Here is a 19,603-nt window from a genome sequence, read left to right on the forward strand (position 1 = left end):
CATCACCAGCCACTTGGCTAGAAACCTTAACATCCCTCTCCATCTGGTTACCTAGTTCCAACAATTTCACTGCCCCCATGCCTGTGTGACATTCTTGGCCCCACTGCTCAGGCCCTCTTCACCACTGGGTGGGCCCACCTGAGACCACTGTCTACCAGGCCTCTCTGCCTACAGGGATCCACTTCCTCCAGCTTCAGCCCTGAGCCAGCCAACCTAGATCCCAGAGAGGCATCCCTTAAACTCTCTATCCAAAGTACAAGGATCAGTCAGCCACGTCAGGGGTTGGCAGGAGAGCGTCCCACTGGATGGTCAGCCCCGCGAGGGCAGGGAATTTTGGATGTCTGTTCTCTGCTATATTCCCTGGGCCAAGAACAGTGCTTGGTATATATTAAATGTTCAGTAAATATCTGCTGAATAATGAATGATATTCACTCCAAGGAGTGCAAGGACTTGAAAGGCAGGAAAGAGTTTGGTAAGAAGAATGAGAGAAAAAATCACAGCAGACAGAGAGAGTGAGTAGACTGGTGCAGATGGGGGTGGAGAGAGAGAAAGGGGCCAAATGATGCAGAATCTTACATCATTTGATGTAAGGAGTTTGGATTTTTCATGTGTCACTAAGTAGTCACTAAAGAGGAGTTTAAGCAGAGGGTGTCATGCTTTAATTTCTGCTTTAAGATTTTGTGGTTATTTCTCTTTCTAAAGCTATCATTCTTGGCTTACAAAACTTTGGTGTGCACAGAGACAAATATTATATGAATCCACTTACATGAGGTACCTAGAACAGTGAAATTCATTGAGACAGAAAGTAGAATGGTGGTGCCAGGAGTGGGAGGCAGTAGGGAATGGGGAGTTACTGCTTTAATTGCTACAGAAGTTTAATTTGGGAAAATGAAATAGTTCTCAAGATGGATGGTGGTGATAGCTACTCAATGATATGAATGTACTTAATACCATTGAACTGTACACTTAAAAATGGTTAAGGGGGACCTTCAAGATGGCGGACGAGTAAGACGTGGAGATCACCTTCCCCCCCACAAATACATCAAAAATACTTCTACATGGGGAACAACTCCTACAGAACACCTACTGAACACTGGCAGAAGACCTCAGACTACCCAAAATGGTCTTGGTGCTCCAGCTGGGTGTCAAGCCTGAGCCTCTGAGGTGGGAGAGCTGAGTTCAGGACACTGGACCACCAGAGACCTCCTGGCCCAACATAATATCAAATGGTGAAAGCTCCCCCAGAGATCTCCATCTCAACGTGAAGACCCAGCTCCACTCAATGACCAGCAAGCTCCAGTGCTGGAAATCCTATACCAAACAACTAGCAAGACAGGAACAGAACCCCACCCATTAGCAGAGAGGCTGCCTAAAATCATACTAAGTTCACAGATACCCCAAAACACACCACCAGACGTGGTACTGCCCACCAGAAAGACAAGATCCAGCCTCACCCACGAGAACACAGGCATCACTCCCCTCCACCAGGAAGCTTACACAACCCACTGAAGCAACCTTACCCACTGGGGTCAGACACCAAAAACAATGGGAAATATGTACATGCAGTCTGTGAAAAGGAGACACCAAACACAGTCAGCTAAGCAAAATGAGAAGGCAGAAAAATACACAGCAGATGAAGGGGCAAGGTAAAAACCCACCAGACAAAACAAATGAAGAGGAAATAGGCAGTATACCTGAAAAAGAATTCAGAAATGATAGTAAAGATGATCCAGAATCTTGGAAATAGAATGGAGAAAATACAAGAATTGTTTAACAAGGACCTAGAAGAACTAAAGAGCAAACAAACAACCATAAACAACACAATAAAAGAAATTAAAAATTCTCTAGAAGGAATCAATAGCAGAATAACTGAGGCAGAACACAAAAGACCCTGAATAGCCAAAGCAATCTTGAGAAAGAAAAACGGATCTGGAGGAATCAGGCTCCTTGACTTCAGACTATACTACAGAGCTACAGTAATCAAGACAGTATGGTACTCGCACAAAAACAGATATATAGGTCAATGGAACAGGATAGAAAACCCAAAGATAAAACCACGTACATATGGTCACATTATCTTTGATAAAGGAGGCAGGAATATACAATGGAGAAAAGCCAGCCTCTTCAATAAGTGGTGCTGGGAAAACTGGACAGCTATATGTAAAAGAATGAAATTAGAACACTCCCTAACACCATACACAAAAATAAACTCAAAATGGATTAAAGACCTAAATGTAAGGCCAGACACTATAAAACTCTTAGAGGAAAACCTAGGCAGAACACTCTATGACATAAATCACAGCAAGATCCTTTTAGACCCACCTCCTAGAGAAATGGAAATAAAAACAAAAATAAACAAATGGGACCTAATGAAACTTAAAAACTTTTGCAGAGCAAAGGAAACCATAAACAAGACAAAAAGACAACTCTCAGAATGGGAGAAAATATTTGCAAATGAAGCAACTGACAAAGGACTAATCTCTAAAATATACAAGCAGCTCATGCAGCTCAATATCGAATAAACAAACAACTCAATCCAAAAATGGGCAGAAGACCTAAATAGACATTTCTACAAAGATATACAGATTGCCAACAAACAGGTGAAAGGATGCTCAACATCACTGATCATTAGAGAAATGCAAATCAAAACTGCAATGAGGTATCACCTCACACCGGTCAGAATGGCCATCATCAAAATATCTAGAAACAATAAACGCTGGAGAGGGTGTGGAGGAAAGGGAACCCTCTTGCACTGTTGGTGGGAATGTAAATTGATACAGCCACTATGGAGAACAGTATGGAGGTTCCTTAAAAAACTAAAAATAGAACTACCATACAACTCAGCAATCCCACTACTGGGCATATACCCTGAGAAAACCATAATTCAAAAAGAGACACATACCACAATATTCACTGAAGCTCTATTTGCAATAGCCAGGACATGGAAGCAACTAAGTGTCCATCAACAGATGAATGGATAAAGAAGATGTGGCACATATATACAATGGAATATTACTCAGCCATAAAAAGAAATGAAATTGAGTTATTTTTAGTGAGGTGGATGGACCTAGAGACTGTTATACACAGTGAAGTAAGTAAGAGAAAAACAAATACCGTATGGTAACACATATATATGCAATCTCAAAAAAGATAAAAAGGTTCTGAAGAACCTAGGGGTAGGACAGGAATAAAGATACAGATGTAGAGAAAGGAGTTGCAGACACGGGGAGGGGGAAGGGTAAGCTGTGACAAAGTGAGAGAGTGGCATGGACAAACATACACTACCAAATGTAAACTAGATAGCTAGTGGGAAGCAGCCGCATAGCACAGGGAGAATAGCTTGGTGCTTTGTGTCCATCTAAAAAGGTGGGATAGGGAGGGTGGGAGGGAGATGCAAGAGGGAGGGGATATATGTATATGTATAGCTGATTCACTTTGTTATACAGCAGCAACTAACACAACCATGTAAAGCAATTATACTCCAATAAAGATGTTAAAAAAAATAAGAAAGAAGACTTATGGATTATGCAGCCAAAAAAAAGGTTAAGATGATAGATTTCATGTTTATGCATATTTTGTCATTATTGTTATTATGTTCAGTTGTTATTTATCTTTTGAATTGAGTGAGTTTTTCACTCTCTTCCCTACTAGATTGTTCTGGCCTAACAAAGCAATATATTTTCTTAGTAAATCTCTAACACTTCACATGGTTTCTTCCATACGGTATAGGTGTTTGATAAATATTTGCAGGCTGACCAAAAAATTATTAGTGAAAAGAGTCATACCTAATTTTATAGACTTTTCCACTTTTGTTCAGGAACATCTCAAATATGAAGCTATGAGGCACTGAGGTTAAAACTTTTAAATGCAAGCAAGCGTATAAAAATATGAAAACAGTATAAATATTGTAAGCCAAAGGATAGAAGACTACAAAAAATACTGTAAGTTCTCAAAAGACAAACATACTGTAGAGGTCATAATCACTTATTTCAATGTAATTTAGAAGCAGATAATTCCAACTCACCTCTGTTCCCACAAAGAACTTGGTGCAGAAGTCATCTATTGGCTTGAGATAATTGCCCAACCCACCTTCCAGATTCTGGTATGGGTTCATTTCTCCTGCTTTCATTGCTTTGCTTTGGGCTAACATTTTGTCTTTTGGAGGTGTATGGATAGAAGAAACAGATATTTACACTGAAAGATATTCTAAAATATAGTTAGTCTGTATTCTCTGTCCTTTGTGACACATATCCGCCCCATTTCCTCCCCAGTGTGGTGGGCATAAGTCCAAGCGTTTTTAGATTTCTAATTTAGCAGTAGAATGCCTTTTTCAAACCAAGGTTTGTGTGGACTCCCCTGCCTGTAAAACTGATCAAAGCTGCACTGCTCTGGTTGAAGTGTTTCATGGGTGGGAAAGGGAAGATTCCTCTGCCCACTTTTCAGGGGCTCTAAAAGTTTCCATAGCACAGCTTGAAAACCAATTCTACATCATTTACATCATTTCAGAATTATTTACAGTACATTGGACACAAAATACATCCTCTGGGTTAAATAACACCCTTGATTTTCTTAATAAGTCATTGGTATTTCTTTTGACTTGTTAACACCCTTGATATTCTCTAATGAGAAACTCATGTCATTTTTATTCACTTGGCATCATATAGCAATTTTTCAAATAATTTAAGGTTAGTCTCTCAAGTCCCCAAAATTTTTTAACTTCTAAAAAATAAATCCATCTAAAATGTGTTACTTGTTTGTTGTAAACACAGCATATGGAACACAATTTAATGTTTGCTGATTAGTTCAGGTTTATTATTTACGAACATCAATGATTGTGTTATATTACAGCTATCCATGCAAACAGTAAGAGCACAGTTAACCTGGGGTCTGAAACTCAAATGTTATCTGGAACTTCTTTCTTTTTAAAAGTATCTGGTGTCAGTCAGATACTTTTGTTATCTAAAATTAATAAATGTTATTTGTTGAGATCTGAAATTAATAAATGTTATTTGAAGCTTTGGAAAAGAGAGAAAAGCATGAATAAAATAACAAAAATCCTTCATTATCATATTTCCCGGAGGTAACCACTATTAAAATATTGGTATATTTTTCCCTCTATTACTTTTTGGTGAATATATATAGACTATTTTTTAAGTGAGTATTCTAGCTTTTTATCCTGATTTTCTATTCTCTTAAAGATATGTCTGGGGCATTTCCCCAAATCATTTATTTGTTTTTAAATGTGATATTAAATTTCTGGGAAAGATCATAATGAGATATAAGCTCACAATACTTTACTCAGCACACCTCCTTAATGCATTCTCTGGGTTGTATCAATCATGGGAAAATCAACTAACAAACATATACATGAAAACTAAGATAGGAGAAGAAAACTTCAGCTATACTAAAAATACACATTGCATTTCAAAAAACTTTTGAAAGTAATTCCAGACAAAAGTAAAAGATAATCATCATGATTTAGTAGGTACAGTCAACCAACACTTCCTTTGGGATCTACACGTTTTGAGCAGTCCCTTTCATATTGGGTAAGACATTAAAAACAAGTACCAAAGTAAGCCAAACATGGAAGCTTTAAATAGCTGTATTATAAGTATCATCAACATTTTAAGAAATAACTAGGCACATTCAATCACATTGTTCTTACTAAAAGATATTATTCATAATACATTTAGCAAGAGCAAAAAGGCATTTCGTACCCATTTAATACATAAAATTAAAATCATTAAAATATTTATTTCAAATTCTTCACTCTCATTTTTGTCTGTTTTTCTCTTTTTAAAATCATGTGCATAAATATGTTAGTAGAGTAGAACATGTGTATAATTTGTAAATAAATACATGTTCACTGGGGATATGTGTTCAAAAACGTTTCCTGAGGGGGTGCAAGATAGAAAGATTTGGAACCCTCTGGCCTAACAAGGGGAGCCAAGAGCCCGATCCAGGGGTCACTACTGATAATGAAAAGGAAAAGGCAAATGTTCAATGCATTGTAAACAAAGACTTAATTACCCTGTGTGAGAGACTGGGCATGGCGGCCTTGGGAGAGAGGCAGGGATGACTCACGTTATGGGTTCTGTTCCAGACACACTGACGTTGTAGGATTAGGTTGGGTTCAATCCCAAGAGATGGTGAGAGGCGAGACTTAAGGATTCTCATCAGAGGTGAGAGAATACACTGTGTTACCAAAGGGAGAGTGCGTAAAAAGGAAAGCACACAGCTGAAGTTAGAGTTTGAGGTATATTCATGATGAGAGGGCAGTAAGGTGAAACGGAGGCAGGAAAGAGGAAAGAAACTGAAGGAGGATCAGGAAAATCACAAAAGCCAAGGTGTGAGCTCCAAGAAAAGGGGCTTAGTTGATAGAGTTTAATGTGATGGTCAAAGAGGATGAAGCCAGAGAGAAATGTTATCATCAACTGCATTTACTCAGACTTGACTGGAATAACTTGGATATTTATTCAATTCAATGTCATCCTCATGGGTCATGGATTTTCCATCACCAGGAATAGTAATAATAATAGCAGCTAACATTTACTGAGTGCTTACTACATGCCAGACACTAAACTGTGTGGGCTAAACCATTTCATTCAGTTCTCACAATAACTCCTGAGGTGGTAAAGCATTAATTCTCCTCCCTGGGTGAGTAAACTGAGCCTCAGAGAGATGCAGTAGCTTGCCCAAGGGCTCACGTATGTTAGCTAACATTTATTGTGAGTTGATGATGGGCTGTTCTTAGAGCTTTACATGTATTAACTAATTTTATCTTCACAACACTCTAAGAGGTAGTTACCTTTATTATTTACTCCCCTTGTCTTCATCTCTCCCTTTTCAAACAGGTGGGGAAATAAAAAGTAAGGCACAGAGAGATAAAGCCATTCGATCTGTTCAAATAATAAATTGTGGCTTTGTGATTTAAACCCAGACTCCAGAATCCACATCCTAAAGTATTCTGACACATTGCTTAGAAGAATATAATGGAGGCTTTGAAGATAATTCCCAAAGAGGCATTCCAGAACCATTTAGAGCAAAGGTTTGTATGGAAACACAAAAGACCCCGAATAGCCAAAGCAATCTTGAGAAAGAAAAATGGAGCTGGAGGAATCAGGCTCCCGGACAACAAAGCTACAGTAATCAAGACAGTATGGTACTGGCACAAAAACAGAAATATAGATCAGTGTTACAGGATAGAAAGCCCAGTGATAAAACCATGCACATATGGTCACCTTATTTTTGATAAAGGAAGTAAGAATATATAATGGAAAAAAGACAGCCTCTTCAATAAGTGGTGCTGGGAAAACTGGACAGCTACATGTAAAAGAATGAAATTAGAACACTCCCTAACACCATATACAAAAATAAACTCAAAATGGATTAAAGACCTAAATGTAAAGCCAGACACTATAAAACTCTTAGAGGAAAACATAGGCAGGACACTCTATGACATAAATCACTGCAAGATGCTTTTTGGCCCACCTCCTAGAGAAATGGAAATAAAAACAAAAATAAACAAATGGGACTTAATGAAACTTAAAAGTTTTTGCACAGCAAAGGAAAACATAAACTAGACAAGAAGACAACCCTCAGAATGGGAGAAAATATTTGCAAATGAAGCAGCTGACAAAGGACTAATCTCTAAAATATACAAGCAGCTCATGCAGCTCAATATCGAAAAAACAAACAACCCAATCCAAAAATGGGCAGAAGACCTAAATAGACACTTCTACAAAGATATACAGATTGCCAACAAACAGGTGAAAGGATGCTCAACATCACTGATCATTAGAGAAATGCAAATCAAAACTGCAATGAGGTATCACCTCACACCGGTCAGAATGGCCATCATCAAAATATCTAGAAACAATAAACGCTGGAGAAGGTGTGGAGGAAAGGGAACCCTCTTGCACTGTTGGTGGGAATGTAAATTGATACAGCCACTATGGAGAACAGTATGGAGGTTCCTTAAAAAACTAAAAATAGAACTACCATACGACCCAGCAATCCCACTACTGGGCATATACCCTGAGAAAACCATAATTCAAAAAGAGACGTGTACCACAATGTTCATTGAAGCTCTATTTGCAATAGCCAGGACATGGAAGCAACCTAAGTGTCCATCGACAGATGAATGGATAAAGAAGTTGTGACACATATATACAATGGAATATTACTCAGCCATAAAAAGAAACGAAACTGAGTTATTTGTAGTGAGGTGGATATACCTAGAGTCTGTCATACAGAGTGAAGTAAGTCAGAAAGAGAAAAGCAAATACCATGTGGTAACACATATATATGGAATTAAAAAAAAAAAAAAGGCACTTCCCTGGTGGCACAGTGGTTGGGAGTCCGTCTGCCAATGCAGGGGACACGGGTTCGTGCCCCGGTCCGGGAAGATCCCACATGCCGCGGAGCGGCTGGGCCCGTGAGCCATGGCCGCTGAGCCTGTGCGTCTGGAGAGTGTGCTCCGCAACGGGAGAGGCCACAACAGTGAGAGGCCCATGTACCGCAAACAACAACAACAACAACAAAAAACATGTGGAATGTTTTAATATTGCTTTGAAAATGTCTATAAAAATTCAGTGATTCCATTTTTTTTAGCATGAGGTCTTGGGTTGTATCTATGAAACACACAGCTTCAAAGTGAATTTTGCCCAAGCTGGGTATTAGTTGTATAATATGTTTTTCTTCGATGTCCTATTATTTAACTGAACATTGAACAATTTATAAATGTAAATCCTTTTGATAAGGCAAATGTTTGAAAAATACTTCAGTTGCTAGTGATTCTCGTACATTTTCATTATGCATTGCTCTCCAGGTGGGATATTAATCCACAACTTTATTCAAACAGTTTTGACAGCTCACATGCATACCCTTCAATTACTTCAACAAAGGTGTATAGGTTGAGATATATTTAAAAATCAAGGGGCTTCCCTGGTGGTGCAGTGGCTAAGAATCCACCTGCCAATGCAGGGGACAAGGGTTTGAGCCCTGGTCTGGGAAGATTCCCACATGCCGCGGAGCGGCTAAGCCCGTGTGCCACAACTACTGAGCCTGCACTTTAGAGCCTGAGAGCCGCAACTACTGAAGCCTGTGCTCTTAGAGCCTGTGCTCCACAACAAGAGAAGCCATGGCTATGAGAAGCCCACGCACAGCAATGAAGAGTAGCCCCTGCTCGTTGCAACTAGAGAAAGCCCGCGTGCAGCAACGAAGACCCAACACAGCCAAAAAAAAAAAAAAGTCAATTGTTCTTTCTTTCCTCAGTTTTCTCATGGTGTTGTATAAATATTAATTTTTCTATTCTATTCTGATTGAGAATGGTAATTTGTTTCTGAGCACTTCATAACTTAGTTTGCTAGACTTGAGATGCATTCCATTCTGTAGAGTTATTCTTGACCACATACCTATTCATTAAGTGAGCTTTGTTAAATTTTTTAGTGTAATGAATTTTCAAAAATATATGAATGTACTCAATAACTGTGAAACTGAATTGAATTGAGTTCTGTCAAGTCTTTTGTTGTGTATAGGCAGTTTTAGTGTGTTGGCTATAGCGATTACAGCCTTTGTAAAGTTCCATATTGGAGGGTTTGCTTTTCTGTATTTTGTTTTTTTTAATTAGACTATCCTAGCAAGTATTCATCTTAGACGTAAGGAACTACTAACACCTGAACTTCATTAGATGCCTTTTTAATAAGAAAAAGCAGTTACCTTGTGCTTTGTAAAGAAGACTGTCTTCACTCAGGCTTAGCTTGGTTGGGCAGTGGTCTAAAGCTGTTTCACCTTTAGACAGCCTTATCTTTTGAGAGAACATACAAGAAAGATGATTTCCATATATCCTTAAATTATCCATGGCTGGTTTATTCTTGCTTTTCCCTTCTGCCCCCAGATCTCTATGTCCCTACTTCCCTCTCCTTCTCCCTTCTGCATTCTCCCTCAGATTCTGGTTGCTTTTCCCCAATGGCAGGCACCTAAACCACAGTTTCTAAAACCAGGCTACTGAGGGGAGCTTGTCTGGGGGCTCATTTCCAAATCCCAAAGTCTCATGTGTTGTTAAACTTCTGAAAATGTTTTGTCTTCTATTCCATAAAATCTCATTGTTGGTTTTAATATAAAATAATGGCCTATTCCCCTGTTCCCTAAATCTTTTAGTTAAACAAAGCTCCAAACAGTTGTGCAGGGACCTTGCATTCCCCTGGAGCTGTCAAGTCCCTTCAGGGACACACATGCCCCTGAGTTCCAGGATGGCCCTGAGTCTGCTCCAGAATGGGAAACTGTCACACTTTACATTTTCCCCTCATGTCTCCCTCCTCACTTTTCTCCAACAGGATGTTTGTCCACATGCTATACAATTATTCTCAGGTGAAGTTTTGTTTGCTTGTTTCTTTTAAAAGTATCTACATCTCAGTAAATCCTACCCTAGAAAATTTCTAATCCTATTTAATTTCTAATCCTAGTTACTTCAGGAATATTCTCACCCCTCTGTGCTCTCTCTTCCACTGGGAGCAAATACATGATAATGTAATTCTAGTGATACTTGTAAATCAGAGGAAAAGAAAAATATTAAGTTTGGAATTAGAATTAAACATTCCAAAGAAAAAGAGCCATCAATGTCAGAAGTTCATTCATACTTTTCACATACTTCCCATCCACGGCCTTATCTTTCTTAAATTAAAACTACTTTTCTTCAAGTTCTGCCACTGAAGATAACTACAAATAATTTCTCTTTCAATTACTTTCAGTTTTATTTGGTCATAGGTATTACAATACAATTCTACTATTGATATGCAAAATACGTAGAATTTTGGCTACAGGAGGGGTAAAATTAGCTTTCCCAGGCTAACCTAAGAGCCTACCAATTTTTAAGCAACTGCTATACAAATGAATAATTATTACACAAACCACTGGTAAGTTGTGGCTTGCTTATACATGAACAAATATCAATCTTGAGTTCACAATAACTGTGATTTCTGCCTTGACCTAGGCAGACCTTATAATAACTCTCACTGAAGAACTGATTGGTTGAATGAATATAAGTATTGTAATGTCCTGTGTTAATCTGAGCTGCTCTACTTTTATAGTGTGCGTATATGTATGTATGTCTATGCATATAAACCATATAGTGTATATAAGCAAATAAAATGGACTAAATCCCATGTTACTTACCTTAGAAAGAGGTTTCCAGGAGAGATTTAGATGCAAAAAAGTGGATGGTACATCAAAAGGAATTTCAATACTTTCTTCTTTCTTTTTCTCTGGTGGTGGTTGAGGGGTTAAGGCTTTCTGAGGTCTGATATCCCAAAAACATATTGTGCTTTAAAAAAAGTTTACAGTTTATTTTTTAACTAAGTACAAAGAAGAGGTGTAACCTCAGGACTACCATTCTTTCTGCTACACATTACCAATGTGATCATGGCTATATTTGATATCTCTGAATTTAAGATTTTTATGAAATAGGACTGTTTTGCATTGAATATTTTGGGGAATTATACCATTTATAGGGTTATTTAATGACTTTGCTAGTATTGAGACCAATATTATCATACATGAGAGCTGAGTTTGGAGATTGACACAACCTTTTTTTAAAACATAACAGTTTTATTGAAATATAACCCATATATCACAAAATTCACCCATTTAAAGTACTCAATTCAGTGGGTTTTAATACATTCATTGAGTGGTGCAAGACATTACCACAATCGATTTTAGAAGATTTTCATCACCTTCCAGAAAAAAACGTGTACATATTACCAGTAAGTCCCCATTTCCCTTAATCCCTCCGACTAGCCCTGGGCAACCACTAACCTACTTCCTGTTTCTACAGATTTGTCTATTCTGGAAATTTCATATAAATGGAATCATATAGTATGTGGTCTTTTGTGACTGGCATCTTTCATTAAGCATGTTTTCAAAGGTCATTCATGATGTAGTATGTATCAGTACATCATTCCTTTTTATTGTCAAATAATATTCCATTGTATGGACTATACTACACTTTATTTACCCATTCCTCATTTGATGGACTGATGAATGAATAAATTTGGGTTATTTCCCCTTTTTGCTATTATGATTAATGCTGTTATGAACATTTGTTGGTAAGTTTTTGTGGATGTAGGTTTTCACTTCTCTTGGATCTATATTTAGGAGTGGAATTGCTGGGTTATATGGTAATACCTATATTTAATCTTTTGAGGAACTGCTAGATTGTTTTCCAAAGCAACTGGATCATTTTTGAGGATTCCAATTTCTCTACACCCTCACCAAATGTATTACTTTTTTTGTCTTGAGGATTCCAATTTCTCTACATTCTCACCAACATTTACTATTTTTTGTCTTTTTTAAACTTTAGTTATCCTAGTGGGTGTGAAGTTGTATCTCATCAAAAGTGATTCTGATTTGCATTTCCTTGTGCTTTTGGGGTAATATCTAGGAAATCAGTACCTAATCCAAGGTCATAAACATTTACATTTATGTTTGCCTATGTTTTCTTCTAAGAGTTTTACAGTTTTAGCTCTTATATTTAGGTCTTTATTTCATTTTCAATTAATTTTTGTATAGAGTGCGAGGTAATTATTTTGCAGGTGAATACCCATTTGTCCTAGCACCATTCATTGAAAAGACTATTCTTTCTCCATTAAATTGTCTTGGTACCCTTGTTGAAAATCAGTTGACCACAGATATATGGGTTTATTTCTGGACTTTCAATTCTATTCCATTGATCTATATGTCTATCCTTCAGCCATTCTCAGTACATGTGTCTCTACAATGGTAACTGTGCAGAAAGTTTAGAGATTAAGAAGTGTGAGTCTTCCAACTTTGTTCTTTTCTGTCAAGACTGTTTTGGCTATTTTGTGTCATTGTGGTTTTGATTTGACAGCTAATGATTTTGAGCATCTTTTCTTGTGCGTATTGGACATTTGTCTATCTTTTTTGAAGAAATGTCTATTGATAATCTTTGCTCATTTTTAAATTAGATTATTTGTCTTTTTATTGTTGAGTTGTAAGAGTTCTTTATATATTCTTAATAGAAATCTCTTATCAGATATATGATTTGCAAATATTTTCTCCCATTGTATGGGTTGTCTTTTAAATTTCTTGATAGTGCTTCAAAAGCACTATCAACTTGAATTTTGATGAAGTTCAATTTATCTTTTTTTATTTTATTGCTTGTTTTAGTGTTTTTTATATATATATAACACATACACAGAGTTGGATTTAATGTGCTTTGTACATAGTAGGCATACAGTAAGTGTCATTTCTCCTTTTATTTCTCCTTCCTCACAGGTTGATTATGAAAATCAAATGAGGGCTTCCTGGTGGTGCAGTGGTTGAGAGTCCGCCAGGGGTCGCGGGTTCGTGCCCCGCTCCGGGAGGATCCCACATGCCGTGAAGCAGCTGGGTCCGTGAGCCGTGGCCGCTGAGCCTGCGTGTCGGGAGCCTGTGCTCCACAACGGGAGAGGCCACAACAGTGAGGGGCCGCGGCATGTGGGATCTTTCCGTACCGGGGCACGAATCCGTGTCCCCTGCATCGGCAGGTGGACTCTCAACCACTGCGCCACCACGGAAGCCCTAGAGTGTTATTTTTAACACAATAAACTTGGTAAAAAATTATAATGATACTTGTTCAGTACTTCAGTATATAATGTCTTTGTAGTAATTATGTGAAAACATAATAAGAACAGCAAAGAATATGCCACATTAGCTCCATAATTTCTGTCACTTAGGTTATGAGTAAACAGATTAATAAATTTAAGATATTATTAAAGAATTTAGATGTGTAAGTTAAAGTATTTAGATAAACAGATGGTAACTTGAGACTAACAAAACTTTTATTCATTTATGTGAATTAGTTAATATTATTTATTCATTTAATAATGGATAAATAATTAAAATTAATAAAAATATTAATCATATTAATGGTCAAAACACAAATCATTGGTAGAATACCACAGATGACATAATAAAATGTTTTAAAATATAATTATAGTTGGTTTAAACCTGTTTTTCCAAATTACATAGCTCCTCTTGAATCTCATTTATAGCATTAATTTTCATTATTTGTAAAATGGTTTTGCTAAATACAGATAGCTTCAGTTGAACTTTCTGCATCAATCAATCGCACATCCTTAATTAGCAGAACCCTATTTTATCTTATTCTGTATTATAAGACCCTTAGTATGGCTAAAGTATAAAGACTAGAACTGAAGAATTTTCTGGATAGCTAAAAATGGGGCTTTCTAAATGCATAAACTTTTTTTTACTTTAACAACTTTTGAAGGAACTATTTCCAGAATATTTCAGAATATTTCCAAATTCAAGGGCCATCATTATAGACAACAATCAAGGACCTGTATCTTCAACATATAACATGTAATATTTTAAGTCTGTTCAGAGCTTCTAAATGTTCTCCAAGGCCACTGAAGAACAGTATAGCTTTCCATTCTGTTGTTTATAATCAACACTATACCATAAGCATCTTTCCATGAAATAATAATACAATCTTAAATGTTGCATAATATTTCATATGACCCTGTAGGTGCTATGTGTTGTTTTTGCCTGGGCAGCAATTCCCCCCTCCTTTTTTAGCAAGAGCCTTCTAATTGGTTCTTTGAGAACTGCCCCTTCCCCGTTGCATGCAGTCAGGTTGGAACTGTCATTCAAGGTGCTCTGCCATTCCTTCCCTGGTCAAAGGTGTGAGTTCATGATGTAACAGAAGCCAGTCAGACTCTCTTCTGTCACTCTGAATCTTGAACGGTGACACAGTGGTTGGAACCGATCCATTCAGATGGTAGGGGCTGACCATTCATTCTGGCCACTCACTAGGTATACAGTGAGCTATAGGTGACAATGTATTTGCCTTCAAAGCCTCATTTCCTCTATCTATACGTATTTTTCAGGGTTGAGAATATAAAAATAGTTAACCTGCTAAAGCACGTAGTACAGTATTGGCATAAACTTCCAATAAATTTATTTTATCCCCTTAAGTTAACTATAGTTAATTTCTGTTGCTTGCACTCACAGAACCTTACCTAATATGTGCCCACAGGGTTAATCATGTCTCCCCACCCCCCTGCCCATGGCTGCTGCTAATGTTACTTATGCCTTCACCTGCCACTCCACAGCTGCTTCTGCTGCGATCAGTGTCTAAAACTTACGGTGTCATGATATCTGTTGGGGTCAAAGCTACTTGGAGTGGTAAAGTTTTGCCAGTATTTGAATGCTAGATAATAGTATTGTCCTTCTTGCCCTTCTTACCCTTCTTATGTCCTACTTCACTTTGAATTTTCAGTTCTATAAATTGGGGTATACAATTTTTAAAAATAAACATTCTTCAACATAGTTACTGAATTACTTATAAAAACATTTGTAATAAATATACAATAAAAAATGTAAAACTCTTGCACTTTTTAAAAGAAACTTTCCCAATTAAACGTTGTCATCTTCGTAATTGTGAGATAAAATTGAATGTAAACAATACATATTAAAAATTTACAAATATGTGAATATGAAGAAACAGAATAACTATGGATAATGTTATACAACATTACCAACCATGAAACCTAGTTAATTCTTCTTTTTACAACATATTCGTATCCACAAAAAGATTTTTCTAAAACCAGCAACAATCTAACATTCTGTTCTTTAGTTATATTAGGTTTGATTGTTACAACAAAGATTATTTAAGGAACAGAAGAGGACAATGACTTTATAAGCATCTAAAAAAAGAATATATTGTTTGAAAACATATTAGGTAATGATTAAAATAAGACATACCAGTCTGCTGAACAAGTGACAAGTTGACAGGATATTCCACTTCGATTTTCAAAGACAGATCCCAATCTGTTAATCTATTTTTAAAAATGCTGGAAGTAAGTTCTGTGTACCTAGGACAGTAATGACTTTTTTCTCAAAGATTTTTACGCTAAATTTTTTTTTCTCCTTTGCTTTAATTTTTATTAAAAGAACAACACAAACAGAATTTGGAAACTGGAAATTTTCAAAATCAAATATAATTCTGCTATACATATTTTCCAGCCTTTTTCTCACAGAAACATTTTTACATTTTAAAATTAGTTTTAGTTAGTATGCATATAAATTTCCATCTTAAGATCTTTCAGTTAATGTAATTTGAACATTTACCTATGTAGTCACAAATCATTCTGTTTTTTAATATATAGATGATGTATCATAATTTCATTACCATTATTATTAGAAATGTAGGCACTCTGTTTTCACTATTAATTGTGGAGCTGAACATGGGAGCTTTTATGAGATTGTTAAGCAGGTAAGATCAATAGAAAAGAGACTTGGTGTTAAATTAGATACCTACAGCATGCAGTGAATGCTGGGGTGCCTGCATTCTTTTAGTAATTAGTGGCACAACTCTGCTAGCACACAGAGGAGTCCAAGGAGGGTTAGTGGCTCCTTAGAGTCCTAGAAGGTCCAAGATTCCAACCAGCTAGCTCTCAAAGGAGGTGGAAGGTTTTGTGGCAACCTATGAAGGTGCTACTCTCAAATCAATAGGGAAACATGACTTTCCCCGATACCCTACCTACTTGGTAGGATTGATGAGCAAAAGGTCAAACAAAGGTGGGGGTTCCAGCAGCAGATAAACAGTAAAAGTAGGGGTGGAAGGAAGAATACAGGCGCAGCAGTGGTAAGGCCTGTTGGCAAGGCCTGTTGGCATCACGGGAGCTAGGATCCTAGAAACCTGGCTGACGCTGCTGTGGCATGAGCCCAGTCAGGATCTCTTAACAGCTGCCAGCTTCCACTGTGATTGATAAACAATCCAGAACCCATCTTTCCTCTCCCTCTAGTAAGGCTTCCCTGTTGTAGGAAGTTCAAGACTCCACAGTTGCGCTTGCTCTGGAGTTTTATGTTTTAATGATTTTAAAAAAAAAAAACACCCCACATTCATATTATAGAGTTTGGAAAATAGAAGGTTTTAAAATCAAATATAATTCTACCTTACATTCTTTTCCAATCTTTTTCATGGATACACTTTGACATGATTGTCAAGGTATGCATTGTATGTCTTAGGACACAAATTGGATTATTTCTTTGCATAAATTTCCCAAATTTGAATTACTGGTCAAAAACTTTGAAAATTTGGATGATTTAAGAACCACATTGACTAAATTGTATTCTAAAACTTTTATGTTGGAACCAGTAATGTTGGAGTTTATTGATTTCACCATTTCATCCTTTCTAACATGGGAAATTACTAGAAAATTTCATTTAAAAATTAAATAGGTCCAATGGAAAAGAAAAAAATCAAATAGGTCCAAAATAGTACATTATTGTTCCTTTATTATTAATTTCTTTGATATTAGAAAGTCTGAATAATTTTCCTGTTTATCTACTAATTGTTTTTCAGTATATGTCTTTAGCTTATTTACTGGAAAATTTGTATTTACCATATTTGAGGCAAATATTTTTCTTCATTTTGCTACTTGCTCTTTATTTTGTAATTTAAAACTTTACATGTATATGATTTGAATTTCTTTCAATATTAATTAGCTTAGAAAACTACAGAATCCAGAAATACGATATTCTATTTTGATTTGTTGTATTTATTTTGGTCCATTATAACTTTGAAAAGTAATTGTGCTTTTGCATAATCCATTTAAATATCTTGAAGGGCTAATCACCCTTCATAACTCTAAGTTTTCAGAATATTCTTTGATATTCTGACCTTTTAATTTCCATAGACTCTTAGTTCCTTGAGGGAAACATTTGGGAAGCTTACTAGTTTTCAAATTCACAAACAGCAGCCGTTGTGGGTCAAGTAAAGAACCACAAAGCCATACTGCAGCACAGATGCTAGGCAGTCAGCTGGGCTCACTCACTGCACAAATAGTCTTCACCTACCAGTCTCATGACACACTCAATTCAAGACTGCCTTGCAAAATGACACATTACTACATGTCACAGATCTTCAAGGTTATATGCTCTAAATAGTTGAAATCATAAACTTTAAATCTGCAAAGGCTAAGGTGTAAAATATTTGCACTCTATTTTTACAACCTTCACTTTCTCCACTTGTATTGGATTATATCAGTGCTAATACCACCTACATTTTTTATTTTTATAAACCACTGAAGTTGACACATTGGCATTATTCTCATCCCTAAGTCTGATCTTGGTCTGTCAACAGTGACACAACTGTGTGATGTGTTGTTTCTGGTTATTTCACAATTAAAATGCAAATGAATTGTTGACTTCAAACATCCTCTTTGAATAAAATCTTCTAAAAACTTACAAGCCAGCAGGAGAAAAGTATGAAGCCATCAAGACTCACCTCAAATGTGTCAGGCAGCCAATGTATATCTGTAATAACTTTCCTATGTCCACTTTCTATTGAGGAGACTGCACAGTGTCTGATATACATTGCTTCTGTATTAGTCTCTGGTTCAAGGAGAAACATAGGCTGTAAAATGTTACAAGAAAGTTATGTGCTAATTTCAGAGAGCTGATGAAGCAACTCATACTTTACTTATCATTCCAATTAAAATCGATAATTTGGAGAAAAACCAGTTCAAGGAAAAACACAAATTAGTGTTTCTATGTATTATATAGTTAGATAATAAGATTATCTTCTTTCTACTTCAGTTTAGTCTAAGATTTTATCTCTAAATTTTAACAAGAATGACTGACCCATTCCCTAAAGAACCAATGAGATCCCATTTTTGAAGGAGTATTTCTGTGAGTGCACAGAAAACCACATCCCATGGTTTCTTGGTCAGAGACCTGTGGGAGCTGAGGAATCTCTAGACCTCTTGGCAGGATCCACAGCTTCACAAATCATAGTGTCTTATTACCCGGAAGGCTTTTAACCCCTTCATTTTATACACGAGAAAATTGATGCTTGCTGAGGGGATGGGGGACATATCCAAACTCACAGGACTGTGATCTAAAGCCTGGATGCATGGGTCTTCTATCCAGTGCTCTTTCAACTACATCACTTTAGGCAATCCCTTGGCCCCTCCATTTTATTTAACAACAATAAAAACAAAAAAGAACCCCTGGAATAGACAGTACAACCTGTTTAGTGGTGTTTTAAATCAAGGGCCTACATAAAAGTGATTCAAAACACATCCACAGCAGATGTGAAGACTTAGGAAATAACACTTTTTTTTTTTTTTTTTCTAGTGAGTCTCTGTTTAGCTTGGCAACCCTGTTGTGTACGTTTTGATAAACTCCTGAACGGAAAAAATTTGCAAGTGAAAAGTTACAAAAAGCTAACCTTGAGTGTGACGTTTTTACTTCTACTACCACCTGCCTTGATGTTTTCTATTCGATCTGCATGTGCGGTAATATCCCACATGACAATCTAAAACAGAAATAAATGTTATTACAACATACTTTCAGGAACTAGCAAATTGCATCTTGAACATTTAAAAAAACCTATTGGTATTGCATGCACTCTGATAAATAAACCACCTTGGGAGGATAATCAAATTTAGCCTACATCTTAAGTAAGTCAGCAACTCTTATTTTTTATCTTTATTTATTTATTTTAACATCTTTATTGGAGTATGATTGCTTTACAATGGTGTGTTAGTTTCTGCTTTATAACAAAGTGAATCAGTTA

At 36.6% G+C, this 19,603-nt stretch overlaps 1 protein-coding gene across 1 annotated transcript in view; it reads right to left on the reverse strand.

Annotated features, from left to right (window-relative positions):
- DNAI3 (dynein axonemal intermediate chain 3) overlaps positions 1-19,603 on the reverse strand; it is a 71,416-nt gene that overhangs the window by 14,956 nt on the left and 36,857 nt on the right. The window contains exons 10-15 of the mRNA XM_060287618.1: positions 19,256-19,342; positions 18,311-18,439; positions 15,784-15,857; positions 11,176-11,323; positions 9,721-9,808; positions 4,025-4,155 (exon numbers count right to left, since the gene is read on the reverse strand). Of these exons, the coding sequence (XP_060143601.1) occupies positions 4,025-4,155; positions 9,721-9,808; positions 11,176-11,323; positions 15,784-15,857; positions 18,311-18,439; positions 19,256-19,342 (657 nt within the window). The remainder of the gene's footprint in view (positions 1-4,024; positions 4,156-9,720; positions 9,809-11,175; positions 11,324-15,783; positions 15,858-18,310; positions 18,440-19,255; positions 19,343-19,603) is intronic.

This window comes from Globicephala melas, chromosome 1 (assembly GCF_963455315.2).
Source record: "Globicephala melas chromosome 1, mGloMel1.2, whole genome shotgun sequence".
NCBI classification, from domain to species: Eukaryota; Metazoa; Chordata; class Mammalia; order Artiodactyla; family Delphinidae; genus Globicephala; species Globicephala melas.